Source organism: Xenopus tropicalis, chromosome 8, assembly GCF_000004195.4.
Source record: "Xenopus tropicalis strain Nigerian chromosome 8, UCB_Xtro_10.0, whole genome shotgun sequence".
Classification (NCBI taxonomy): domain Eukaryota; kingdom Metazoa; phylum Chordata; class Amphibia; order Anura; family Pipidae; genus Xenopus; species Xenopus tropicalis.
The window spans coordinates 54,948,798-54,963,035 of NC_030684.2; the positions used below are offsets into that span (position 1 = coordinate 54,948,798).

At 38.6% G+C, this 14,238-nt stretch overlaps 1 protein-coding gene and 1 long non-coding RNA gene across 2 annotated transcripts; one reads left to right on the forward strand and one right to left on the reverse strand.

Moving 5' to 3' along the window:
- Positions 1–838: 838 nt before the first annotated feature.
- Positions 839–2,224, reverse strand: LOC116406938. Its single transcript, XR_004219898.1, has 2 exons — positions 1,982–2,224; positions 839–1,040 (listed from the first exon to the last, which is right to left on the reverse strand). It is a non-coding gene; the product is annotated as an uncharacterized LOC116406938 (long non-coding RNA).
- A 5,543-nt stretch (positions 2,225–7,767) lies between these two features.
- On the forward strand, positions 7,768–13,768 carry LOC100485160 (protocadherin-20). The gene is made up of 2 exons (XM_031892160.1): positions 7,768–7,855; positions 9,744–13,768. Exons 1-2 carry the CDS (start codon positions 7,841–7,843, stop codon positions 12,297–12,299), a joined length of 2,571 nt encoding a protein of 856 aa, XP_031748020.1. The 5' UTR covers positions 7,768–7,840; the 3' UTR covers positions 12,300–13,768.
- The last annotated feature ends 470 nt before the right edge of the window (positions 13,769–14,238 follow it).

A 14,238-nucleotide genomic window follows, 5' to 3' on the forward strand; every position in this document is an offset into this window, starting at 1 on the left:
GATATAATGCAACTGCCTGCTCTGGCGCTGGGGGATATAATGCAACTGCCTGCTCTGGAATTAGGAGATATAATGCAACTGCCTGCTCTGGAACTGGGAGATATATTATTTAGGGCTACAACCCTGTCATTCAATATTAAGATTTATATTTTAGAGTGCCTGCAATGCATTTTTTGTATTAAAATGACTTAATATATATATATATGCCATAATATGTTTCAAGGGGTTAGGATAATGCGCTTAAGGCAGCATTAGCTATGATTTCTTTGTGCTCCGGGCTACAAGATACGACAATTATAGCACATCACAGCACAACAATTATTAAAACCTCTAAAATATATTAGAAGATCAATTCCTGGATTCTAAAAAAAATCACATCTTGGGTTTTGTTAACTCTACCACATAATATTTTTACAGTTTTGATCTTTGCTTAGGCACGTTATGTTTCTGTCCATTTTAATTAGAATATGCTGCAACTAGTTTAAAATTGCACAAAACTCATTGAATATGGTAACACAAAGAGAAAATAATATGAGTTTTGCTTTGTATTTTTATCTGATATCAGTCAGAGGCCTGTTTTTTTTTTTTATTACCTGTTTCTGGTAGTTCCTACTGTACTTGGAGCAGGGACCTAATTAGAACAGATATTAAGCAGAGACGTCTGAGAGAGATTCTCTGCTTTCTGCCATTACACCCACCTATCAGGAAGCATCATTATGCTATCCTCCTAATAACTAATGCATAATAAAACAACCAGACAATTTATTGCATGGAGACCGGCTGTAGAGATTCCTTGTACAACACTGACACCTAATGGTGCAATGTTTAATAGGCAAAGTAAAAAAAAATAGAAATATTTATTAAAATATATTTCAAAACCACTGATTTAATAGAAGAAACAAATGCTCATCATGAATAAGAATAAGGTGAATATTGTGACTGTGGCTATTATTAAACTACAGCTCCAAGTATTACCAAACAGCAATTCCAAGATCCTTGTCTGTTTTCTTTTCGGATTAATGAATAATCGACAAAAATAGCTATGGATTAAAACAAATGTAAAAATTAGTACAGTTCTTCAAAAATAATAAGGTACCATGCACTTTTTAATGCTTTTTTATGTACGTGAAAACCCTCACTGCGCTAAAACTTCTAGTAATAGTGCAGAGTGAACTAAGTGAACTGCTTGCACTGGTGATCCCTGTACTTACGTCTCCTTACAGATGTGCTCTCATTAGGCCTGCAGCTCTTGCAACAGGTAAATGAGTAGTTACCTGGAGAGCTTGAGCCTTATAGCTTCATCTTAGTGACTTTATTGTGGAGACTTCATGCACAGTGACTGAGATGAAGCTATAAATGAGCAGATAAATGAACCCTTATATGTGTCATCTGTAAAGTGTGAGTATCACCCAAACTGTCAGTCTACTACTGCTAATTCCCATTAAAAATTATCCCCTCTGTCTGGTACTAGGGTTGCAACTTCATATGTGGCCACATACTGAATTCAGCTATTCTGCATAGCTGGTTAGCAATTCATTTAGATGCATGCTGCATGACTGCACACAAATCAGTTCAGTCTGCAGAATGCATCTAAATTGGTTGCTAATTAGCCACAGAGGATATGTAGTCAATATGTGGCTGGTATTAAAGAGGTGAGATGGCAACCCTGGTACAGAGGTAATTTCACAGTGCTGTGCATACATACACAGATTTGATACCATCCAAGTTAGAGGCACTCCCTCACAGGGAGGAAGGCAGGGCAGCTGCAGGGGCATGACCAATGAAATCTTTGCCCTGGGTCCACTTGTGGCCCTAAGTTTTAGAATGCCCCAGAACTGAGCCCAATGAAGATGTGAAATACTTTCATGCACTGCATCCTCTGCAATTAATTGGCATCAGCAGGAAGAAAACTAAACATAAATTTGTTTATAGAATGTGTGTTCAGCATACTTATATCTGTATATATGCTTGTGGTACGTACATGTAGGCCCTGCAAGTACAGAATATATTCAGGTTGATTTAACTGAAGGAAGCAAAAGAATTCTTCTCTTAAAACATTACAACCCTCCAGGGATTTAGGTGTGTCCTCCAACAAGCTGTTTATCATGCCTGAAGTTGACTGTATCTGCACTGGATGGAATTGCTCCATACTCTGCAATGCACAGAAAAGTAGGAAAAGCTCAGCGGGGCAACTGAGAAGGGCTGATTGCAGCTCTATGAGTCACTCTGGGTAACATGCCTGGGTACAGTGACAAAAATATAAACAAAAATGAGCTATTGTTATATTGTCTTACATTCATTTCAACAAGTTCTGGTGCCACTTTTAAGCTTTATCTTGTGGGATACAGATAAATTAATCACCCTTACCAGTAAAGAGCCCATATTTACATGATAGACACTAACTGCAGATGGACTATTTTTTTGGAATAGAAGTAGTAGAAAAGCTTAGGGCAGCCTCGCTAGAAACGTATTTTCTGTCTCAATGTCATGTGACGGGCAGACTATGTAACACCCATTAGGACAGGGTCTGCTTCATCTACTAACACTGGGAAAAGTTGCACCTTGCAAGTTGCAGCTATACAAATACATTAGATACATTAGGCAGATAGGGGGTGTTCTTTTTTCCCATAAAAACGATGAACACACCACAGGCCCCCCTTTAGATTAGAAGAACGGAGCTTCCATTTGAAGCAGTGTAGGTGTTTTTTCACAGTGAGGGCAGTGAGGTTGGGAAATGCCCTTCCTAGAGATGTTGTAATGGCAGATTCTGTTGCCTTGGATGGGCTTGGATGAGTTCTTGAACAATCAGAATATCCAAGGCTATTGTGATACTGATATCTACAGTTAGTATCGATGTTGGTGTATATGGTTTATATATGTGAGTGTTTAGATATATATATAATTTGCTTATAATGGAGTCTATGGGAGATGGCCTTTCCGTAATTTGGAACTTTCTGGATAATGGGTTTCCGGATAAGGGGTCCTATACCTGAACTTTATTAAAGCCTCTCTTTGATCTGTTAAAGAAGGAATCAGAACAGTGCATCAGCTTAATACAAGCCCGTGACATCATCCAGTAAAAAAAAATTGCCATGTTTAAACAAAAGTAATAGTAGTGTTTTCCCAGAAATCTATACCTACGCTTCAGTGGGGTGCAGGAAACAGAACACAAGCGCTGTTAATCACTCCTAAAGCTACAAGTTAAGAGATAAGAACAGATTTACCACTTCAAAGGTTTATAAAGAACCATTTCAAAGAGTGTTTGTTATTGTTTTACAGAGCTCCCCTAACTTCAGAATATGTGTATGCTTTTTAATTATCATCATCTTCTAGTATAGCACTGGCATATTACATTACCCTATAACAAACAGGGGGCTTACAATTACAAGCAGGAGGATCAGTGAGCTCACAAGAGCTTACAATCTCCTAAATATACAGCACAATTTCTGAACTGGACAGCCATTTACATTAAAATATTCCTCCTTAAAGGAGTAGTTCACCTTAATTTAACTTTTAATATGATGTAGACGTTGATATTGTGAGACAATTTGCAATTGGTCTTCATTTTTTATTTTTGATAAATTTTATTTTTGATTGATTTAGCTTTTTGTTCAGCAGCTCTCTATTTGGTATTTTAGCAGCTATCAGGTTGCTAGGGTCTTATTTACCCTAGCAGCCAGGCAGTGGTTTAAACAAGAGATGGGAATATGAATAGTAGTGGGCCTGCATAGAAAGATAAGTAATAAAAAGTAACAATGATAATACAATTGAAGCCTTACAGAGCAATAGTTTTTGGCTGCCAGGTCAGTGACCCACATTTGAACGAGGAAAAGAGGCAGAAGAGAAAGTATAATAAATCAAAAACTATAAAAAAAAAAAAATAATGAAAACCAGTTGCAAAGTTGCTAGGAATTCTATATCATATTATAAAATAACTTAAGGGTGAACCACCCCTTCAAAGGAGTTGTTCACACATTTTCTTGAAGTTATGCCATTTCCAATTTGATTTCACATTCTGTCTTTTATAAATCATTGGTGATTTGAGGCTTGAACACTTCCAGAATGTTCTATTAGGACTGATCTCCAATCTTCAGAATATAGGAGACAGACTATCCTGCAATGCACTCAGTTTGTTCTATCTAGTTTAGCAGATTTATTGGGCACTATTAATGGGACCTTTTAAAAATGCCTGCTTTCCAGCCTGCAGCTCAGCAATGACAGTCACTGTATCACAATTAGAAGGACTATGTCAGGTTACTGAGTTTTCTCTCCTGGCTTTTTTGATGACTCTCACATCAGTAATTAGGGAGGCAAAATAGTGAGACCTTTGCGATGATGGCAATCCCTCACAATTAACTTCCTAGACCCCAGTATTCAAAAGGAAGTCATAGCTGTGCCATTTTATAGACATCCCTCAATGTGTCAGCTATAGCATCATTCCTGAATGTTTCCAGTGGAGCTAAACATAACAAGATACGATTTATTGTTTTAACTTGCAGCTACAAATTTAGTTTAATATAACAAGTTTAGGACTTTGCTCAGACTTGTACACATTGGTTTTATAAAAGTGAACAGATAAAGTGATGAAAGTTAATCCATGAAGTGTATCTTTTACAATGGTTTCAATAGTGTGTGCCTATAACATATACACTTTCTATACTACTTTACATGTTATAGCAAAATGTATATGTTATGGCCGAAACTTAAAAACAGACTGATCACACGGTTTGAAAGTGTGCGGACATCAGTTGATGATGACATAAAAACTACACAGGAGGTCAGGGCCGGAACTAGGGGTAGGCAGAAGAAGCAGCTGCCTAGGGCGCGATGATTGGGGGTGCCAGGCAGGAGCCTCTCCTGCCTACCCCTAGTCTGTGCTACTTTGGCATTGCCCCCGCCGCTTGTCATTAGTGGTGGAGGCAATGACCGATCGGATCGCACCCCCCCCCCCCCTTGCGTTTGCTTTGGTGCACATGCGCCTTTCGCGGGGGGGGAGGGAAGAGAGAGTGCCGAATGCCAAAACACACACGCGGGGGGGGGGTGAAAGGGGGAGGCGGCCGACCGGTTTGCCTAGGGCGCCCGGTCGGCTTGGCCCGCCCCTGCAGGGGGTTAAGTCTGTGCGCATCATCATTGTTCCTCTAACTAAGCTAGAGATATTTCTTTAGCTGAGCTCTATACCCCATATGTAATAAAAGGCACAGGGTTTGTCCAGGCCCAGTAACCCATAGTAACCAATAATATGTTTGTTTTTAAAAATAAATGCTACTTGCTGATTGGTTGCTATAGGTGATTTCACCTGTCGCAAACTGCACCTTGCATTACATAATAAGCATTGTCACATTATTGTTACATTATTGGCAGGTCATTAAAATAATCTGAAAGTGTTAGATGTCTAATAGTCTCCATAAATAGTAATATTTATAGCTTCCCAATAAAATGTCTATGACAAATATACCAAAGCAGCCTTTATACAGTCTGTGTTTTGCTAGACATGTACTTTCACTAACAACTTCAAACATGGAATATAGCTAGTAGTAAGCATGTATTTAGCTTACAGATGAGTCCTTCCGTGTATATATAATTGATTGTCCTGGAGTTCTGACAATTTCAGCACTTGTTCCTAGCGGTCACAGAGTAGGGTGGAGAAGAGAAGTCATTGTAAGTGGCCTTTTGTCTGCCTTTATACATATCTATGTGTGCAAACAAAAGAAGGAAAGACAAATGTTCATTGCAGTTTTACCTAGAAGCTGCTCAGTTACATACACAATGGAATCTTGTTTTTTTTTCCTTTTTCTCAACAATCTTTGGTGTTGTTAATTATGAGATTTACTTTAGAGCTATGTACTTCTTTGTTAACAGTATAAAGTAATACACACACAAATCCCTAACTGGTTTTGTAAGTGCTGAGCTAAATTTATATCTTCATTGTCCTTGTAGGAAGGTAACATTGCATTATCGAGCAATGATTTACTGGTGCTCTAGTTTTACTAGGAATTGAGAAGTGGTAATTCTGCTCCTAAATAATATGGCATTGTACAGTTATAGTAGTGTGACTAATATTTTATTATGTCATCTAATGCACTACCCATTAGATCCACCCCTAAGCCTGAAGCTTACACATGTCCAGAGCTGTCAACCTGACAGCTATGACACTTGGGGGAAATGCAGTGTGCGTCAGAAATTTTCCTGATACCTGGAAATGATGTCATGCACACTTTCGGAAGTGACGTCCTATGCTTGTGCAAAATTGCAGCTGAAAATGTGCAAATGCATCAAATGGTGTCACCGAATGCTTACTGTGCAGAAGAGAAAGCAGGACTTCGGAAAAAATCAGGAGAATGCTGCTGGGGAACGGGAGAAGGTAAATCCTGGAGAAATGGGGAGGTGGGGGGTGACAGCTCTGCACATCAAACAAGGCACTGAAACTGAATTGAACACAAATGTTATAACACTGGTGGTATCACATTCAGAAACTGTGGCGCCCCTGGAGTGCAAATATATTTTGAAGACAAAGAATGCCCAAAGACAAGAAAAACCAGCCTCTCACTTATGACATTTATGCTAAATAAACTAACCACGTATATCAGACACAAAATCTTAGTTCATTCAGAAAAATAAACAGGGTTCAAATGCATCCTAAAAATAAAGCAATTCAACAGAACAGGCCCTTGCCTGACCTCTGCCAATCAATGTTGGCAGAAATGAATTTGTGTTGGCAAGCCATTCACCTTCTAAGACCTCCTCATACTAACCCTCCATATCTGCTAGTCATTCATTATCTGCTGACTTCTCTGCTGCAATGGAATAACATCCTTACTGAAGAAAATTTAAGGTTAAGTGACACCTTTTATTGGCTAACTGAGTAAGAAAAAATTGCAAGCCTTCGGACGTTTCAGCTTTTCAAATACTGCATTTTGGGTAAGAAACCTGGTGATTGCATCCAAAATTGCACTTTGCACATTGCAGCACAGAAGGTAAATGACCTCTCTAGTGTAAAACTTCCTATGATACAAGCACATCTCAACACACAATTTTTAATAAATTGCACACAAAAGTTAATTATAGGATATGCCACCTATAAAAAAAAAAAAAGAAACATTACTCCATGTACATGTATATATGTGTGATTGTGTTCCACCTAAACAACATTAACCTTAGAAGATGGCCAGGGCTGGTCTTTGATTATTAACTTGCACTTGATCGATGCCCATTGCTTATTGGTGTCTTTATTATAACTTTTTTTGTCCTTCAAGAGAAGAAACTGTGCTCGCTTGGTGATTATAATTGGGATCTGTTGCAAAAATGCCAATATACATATTTCATGGAATTACAATGCTTATACTAAGAGATGTATATGTGTGCTACCAATTGTATAAGCAGAAAACAAAATTGTACCTCCATGAATGACACTTCATCTCGGTAGGTAAAGAACATTGTGTTCTATAACATGTAATTAGACTACTGTATAATGGCTTAGCCTTTCAGCAAAGCAAATCATTCTTTATAATCCTTGTGGGTGGTGAAAAGCTTACACTTTGAGTTCGCCTTTTTTAGAACTCCTATTTCCTTACTTCTTACTTTTCGAGTGGGTTGAAAAGAGATGAATGGTTGAACCAGAAACAACTTCTGCAATATTATCTGGCAAACACGTGGGTATCTTTACCTCAGGCTACAAAGGTTGGGAATTCTATCTGCAACAAAGAAAGGTATGATTTTACTCCACCCATACATACACAACCAAGCAGAAGAGATTTCCTTACAATTCAAACACAGACAAGTGATCTGACTACTTTCTTCATCCGTGCTGCTCACAGAGGAATACCTGCGTGTTTCTGAACACATGGAGCGTATACAGGTATGCAAACTATATATTAATGCTACTTCTTATACAAACTACAGTATGTAGCACTGAACTTACTACCTACTATTCAGGGTCCAAGGCACAAGTATACAATACATTGCCCTTGGTCACAAGGGCTTGATATGGAACAAGAGTCACTTCCTAGGTCCTTTCCTATGCATTAATAGCAGTCATTTTTTTTTTTTCTTATAACTAATTATCTTGTCTTTCTGAATGGGGCTAGCATGGAGGGAATTCTTCTAAACAGAAAACTATGGTACATGTACAATTCTCAAAATGCATTGTGTAGGTTATGTTTTAGACATACATATCATGCCACCGTGCCACACAAAACTGTTGCTTACAATCGAACACACATTTTCCTTTTTCAAAACAAAGCATATCATCAGCATCAGGTAAGTTATATTTGAATGAAGCAACAATGTTATATGTACTAACAGTGTTTTAATCTTTTGCTGTATTGTGTAACTAACAGAGTCAGTTTTAGAGTAGGGGAAAAAGCATCACATGGCCCTTTGGTGTGGACATGTAAATGAAAGTAAAAAGTAAACTAAAAATTAAAGATTATAGCATGTGTATTGTGATATCCAACCTGTGTCCCTCTGGCTTTTGTTAGATTACAAGGAAAGGTTACTCTATACGAGCTTTGTATTGTTGCATTTATTTGTATTTATGCTGATGCAAGCTGGACGTAAACTTGTAAAGGGCTAATAATATTCAAAATATCTTTCTTCATTAAAATAATTTTGTTGCTGTGCTGTCAGTTAGAGCCCCTTCTGAAACTCCCTTACACACAGTATATATATATTGTGACATGCTGACAGCCTGTACATGTAGTTTTTGGGGGAAATTAGCTATAGTAGGCAGGTAAGCAGAGGATCTGGAGCATAGAGACAGGGACACCACTTCTTCAGGCAAAAACACAGGCAAATTCTTCCCAACATAAAGCTCACAGGAACACAGTTCATCAACATACAATTCAGCAAACTTCTTTAAAATGTGTCCCCTCTCTGGGACTCTCCCCTACCAGGGTAACTTCCAAACTGGAACCTTTACTGGAACCTTTACGGGGCTTCTCACCATCCCCAGTGACTTTCACACACCCACGGGGACCTCACTCGTGAACACCCTTCACCTTAAGCCTTGCTGACTCTTCTCAGCTCTCACGACTCCCTCTGCTCTTTGCAGTGGCAGGAGGCACCCCCAGCTCCTCTGGGAGTTCCTCACACAGGCAGGCAACCTTCCTGCCCTGTGCCCTGCTCTGAGAGTGACCTACTCTGAGCCAAGAACCAACCCCCAACCACTTGCTGGGTAATCCCACAGCCCATTTATAGGCTGCTCACCTGCAGCCTAATCAGGCAGCTCCCTACAGCTGGCCAACTGAAAATGTTAACTGGAGTTCGGAATGGAGGGTCTTTCCTTCTCTCCCTCAATTCACTCAGGGGCCCAGCGCCCACAAAGTTACCAGGAGTGGCAAAAAGCTGATCCTAGTAACTTTAAGAGCTGAATTTCCGGTTTTAAAACGAAATTCTACACTCTGCTAGTGTAGGGAGCGCAATTGGGTTCTCTATACTAGTGAGGGGCCGCCTCTGGCAGCTCAGGGGCTGAAAACACCCCTGCATTCACTTCAAGGACCTATTAATTTGGCTTTTCCTAAGCTAGTAACTTGAAAACAACATTACCTGCTGCAAAACCTGTATTGGTGCAGGATTATTATCACAACATAGTAAGGCACAAAAAAAGTTGTCCTGAGAGTGTGGTTTTTGTGCCTTACTATATACTGTATATATATGTATATATGTGTATATGTCAACTTATACACAGTATTTGTACTGATTTGTGCATTTATTCTATGTATTCTGTCCAACAATTTATTTTTCAGATTTGCCCCACCATTCTGTTTATTTTTTACACATTGCTGGAGTTCACAGCATCAGCATCAGAACTTACATTTTATATACCAGAGGAGCAAAATGAAGGCACCTACATTGGATCTTTAAAGACAAACAGCTTGGAATCATCTCCACTACAGTACAAGCTTCTCCCACCATCCATCTATTTCCATTTGGACAAGCAGACAGGAGATCTGTATACCACTGCATTCAAACTGGACAGAGAACATTTATGCCCACAGGATACTTTAAATCAGTGTTTTGTAGAAATTGATGCATTTGTTTCTTCTCAAGAACATTCAGAAATTGCAAAGATTAAAATCTTTATTTTGGATATTAATGACCATGCACCATTTTTCACAGACAGGATTATTACAATTTCTGTTCAGGAGGATACAGCAGTAGGAACCATATTTCCTATTGACCACTCAGCTAGTGATCCAGATGCTGGACAGAACAGTATTTTGCTCTATCATCTGAACAGTATTGATAATGTTTTTACATTGGGGAACAATTCACAGTTACTTTCATTAACCCTACAGCAGCCTTTGGATCATGAATCTAAAAGTGAATACTATATGGATTTAATTGCTTCTGATAAGGGACAACCCCCATTATCTGGAAGTGCCTTGATTATAGTGCAAATAACGGATGTAAATGACAACTGTCCTGTTTTCCTTACAAGTAATATGTTTATCATTCTCCAAAGAAACAGCTCTGTCAACAGTACAGTTACCCAGCTGGAGGCGGTCGATGAGGACACTGGTGAGAACAGCATCATTCAGTACGTATACAGCAACAGGGTCCCAGCAGAATCCAAAAAACTCTTTCATTTAGAAAGCATGACTGGAATCCTCCGATTAGCTGCACCTATACCTGAAGACTCACCCAATAATCACAAGCTTACTGTTTTAGCCATTGGTCCTGGATGTGCTCCTGCAGTAGCTACTGTTAAATTAGCAATACAAGAATTGAAAAGAAAAGAGCCAAGGATGGAATTCCGCGTAATAGGAGCCCAAGGAGAGGAGGGAGTTTCTGTCAAAGAAGATGTTCCTATAAATACAATCATCGCTATCCTAGAAATTAAAGACACAGATTATAGCATCCTCAGACCTGTCTACATAAATGGAACAATACCTTTCGCTCTAAAAGTATCAGAAAATTCACCAGACACCTATTTGCTACTGACAAGTGGAATCTTAGACTTTGAACTGGAACAAAAATACACAATTCAGGTTCTTGGAAATGCTACATTTGACAATTTAATTGTCTACCAAGCGTCACTTAATGTTAAGCTTGAAGATGTAAATGACAATGCTCCACAATTTCCACAGAGTGTGCTGGAAGTATCTGTAGAAGAAAACAACAGCCCAGGAGCTGTTATACTGGAGCTTTCTGCATTTGATAGAGACAGTGGATCCAATGGAATTATTGACTATAGCTTTGGTGCAGAGTTGCCTATGGAATTTTTTATTGATGCCTCTCATGGAATCCTTACAGCATCTGTTTCTTTTGACCGGGAACAAAAAACATCTTACACTGTAATTGTTTTGGCTTCAGATCACGGATCACCGGCACAGAATGGTTCATGCACAGTAATTATCACTATTCTAGATCAAAATGACAATATGCCTATATTCCTTACCAATGAGTTTACATTCTCTGTTCCTGAAAATCTTTCCCGGCATGGTACAGTAGGAATCATAAATGTAACAGATGCTGATTCTGGATTAAATGGAGAAATATCTTTGTCCATGTTGAACACTACCATGCCGTTTTCTGTAGACAAGAATATCATACTACTTGAGGGTTACTTAGACTATGAAAGTGAGTATAAGTATGAGCTATGGATTGAAGCTCATGACAAAGGTAACCCACCCTTGAGTTCCACAGTAAAAGTAAACATTATGGTGTTAGATATGAATGATAATGCACCACTGATTTTGCTGCCAGATTCAAATTTCTCATATGTGTTAGTGCCCCCAGATACTTTAAAGGGGTCCTCTGTAACTAAGGTTCATGCAGTTGATTATGATGCTGGCATGAATGGAGCAATACAGTATAGTGGCTTTGGGGAGCTGGGCCCCCTTGGTGATCTCTTTACAATTGATAACATTACAGGTAACATCACACTAAAAGAAAGCATCATAACACACCACTGTGGCCTTTATCAGTTTATGGTAAAGGCAAGTGACCAAGGATATCCTGAAGCCCTTTCCACTATTGTTAGAATTAACATCCTCCTCAATCATAGCATAAGCAACAGGAGTTACCTAGAATCATTAATTATGGCCAAGACAGAAGTCCCTATTGAAAACCAAGTGATTCTGCTGAGCCCATGCACACAGTACCACAAAATGGCCCATTTTTCTTGGTCTCTGAATGTGCTGATTTTTCTTGGTGTAGTAATTCTCTGCATTCTCTTCTGTGTTATGGGAACCTTATTACTTTTTTGTAGAAGGAAAGGAAATCTCAAAAGAAGGAAAAAGGCAGAAGTGCAAATTCCATTAAAACTAAATGCTGATTACTGGGATAGTATAAAATAATCATGGCATTCCTAACTGAATATACATGGCAGTATTTCCTTAAGCAGAGAGGTCCAAAAGGAACATTCAGATACATGGAGTTGAAAGTGTTTTCTGTCTTGGTGTATCATGATCAAACAGCGGACCTTGTTTATTGTGCAAAATGACAATGGCAAGAATCTTGATTAAAATGGAATCTTGCGACAGGCTTCTTACTGCAGAATTTCAAAACCATATCAAATGTGGATATTTGTAAAATACAGTTGTGGAAATGTTGGACAAAATTGCCTTCTGCTACAGTCTGCCTTGTTGGAGAATTTTATTTACGGACATGGATGGAACATATGCCAACACAATCATATTCTTCTAAAACAACTTGCAGCCTTTATTTTTCTATACATCAAACAGCTTATGTCACCAAAGAAAGTAGGAAGCACTGAATAGTATTTAGATATTTTTTTGTTGGTGAATATTGAAACGGTACCCTTTCAGGGCAAAAAAATAAATAAATAAAAGTACATTATATCCACTTGTGAATAAACCCTCAGTAACCCTGTTATTGTTAAAATTGTGTGTTTGCTTGTAAGGTTTATGAGTATGTTCTTTTTAACAATGGTGGAGTCCTGTGGGGGCTGTAGAGAATGCAACGGTTTCAGTATTATTATTAACAGAGGTCACAAAGCCTCCATGTCAGCTCTCTGCGCACCGATATGATAATTATTTTTATTATGCCAAAGACTGTTGCGACAAAGAAATATTTGCCATTGTTGGACAGACAGGAAAATCTATATATGTGTTTGAATTTTTACTGTTTAGAATGGAACGCATTTTGTCCACCACGGTTTTCTGCTGGATGTCACTGGTGGTCAAAATAACCCCATATTCCTAAAAGGAAACAGCTAGCCCATGGTAGAGGATCATTAAATGCTTTTTTAACATGTTAAGAAGTTTATTAGTGATTTTCTTCAACCCAATATTATTCTATTGCTCAGCAGCTGAACTAGGATCAGCCACTTCTGCTAGAACTTGTTTGCTGTATATATGAAAATCACCCTTGTGAATACTTCCTACCAGTGTTTTTTAGCTGCCACAACCATAATATCATATGCAATTAAGAACAATTAATACCAAACAAACACAAGCAATATCAAAATAAAGTTGAAGCATAATGTTAATGCCACATGGGGCAGATTCTAGGCTTAAGGATAAATGCAGGCCAAGATTCAGCCCCTTTACTGGCATCAGCCTTTGGTGGAGTGGATTTTGGCACCACAATGCACAACTATGCATTTTGGCACTGAAATCCTCTCTGTGTGCCTGTACCTGGGCCAACACAATGGCTCTGGGTGCAGGCTCAGGAAAAGGCAGATACCAGCGTAGGGGCTGATACTTGGCTGGTGTTTATCCACACAACACCATGTGGCATTAACTTAGTAATGTTTTCATACTGCTTGCATTAATCAGAGATAATAAAGAAGAAATGTTGAATACAGACAAAAGAGTTTTGTGTCTATTAACACTAATATACTCTTGTACAACAACTACCATCTCAGTGCCTAAAGCAGATTTAAAACATCTGTAAAGCTGTTTCATCGCACCCTCTATCTTTAAAATAGGCGGAACAGGCACTAATAGTACAAATGCCATATGGGGAGGGTGTAGTTCTCCTTTACTTATGGAAAAAAGTGCAAACCGTACTTTAAAAAAAGTGCTGAAGGGCAAGTACATAATCTTTCATGGTTTAATATGAGAATAAATCCTCTAAATAGCAAGTAATTTCAAAGTAACATAAGAGGAGACAAGGCATTACATGTCAGATAACTAATGATGATAGTCAAAATATTTCAGTGACACAGAGGCTGCCAGTCCACAAATAACAATAATTCACATTTATGTTACAACATGCAGGGGATGTTTTGCTGGGAAGATATTTAGAATAATTAAACTCATTATGTAACTG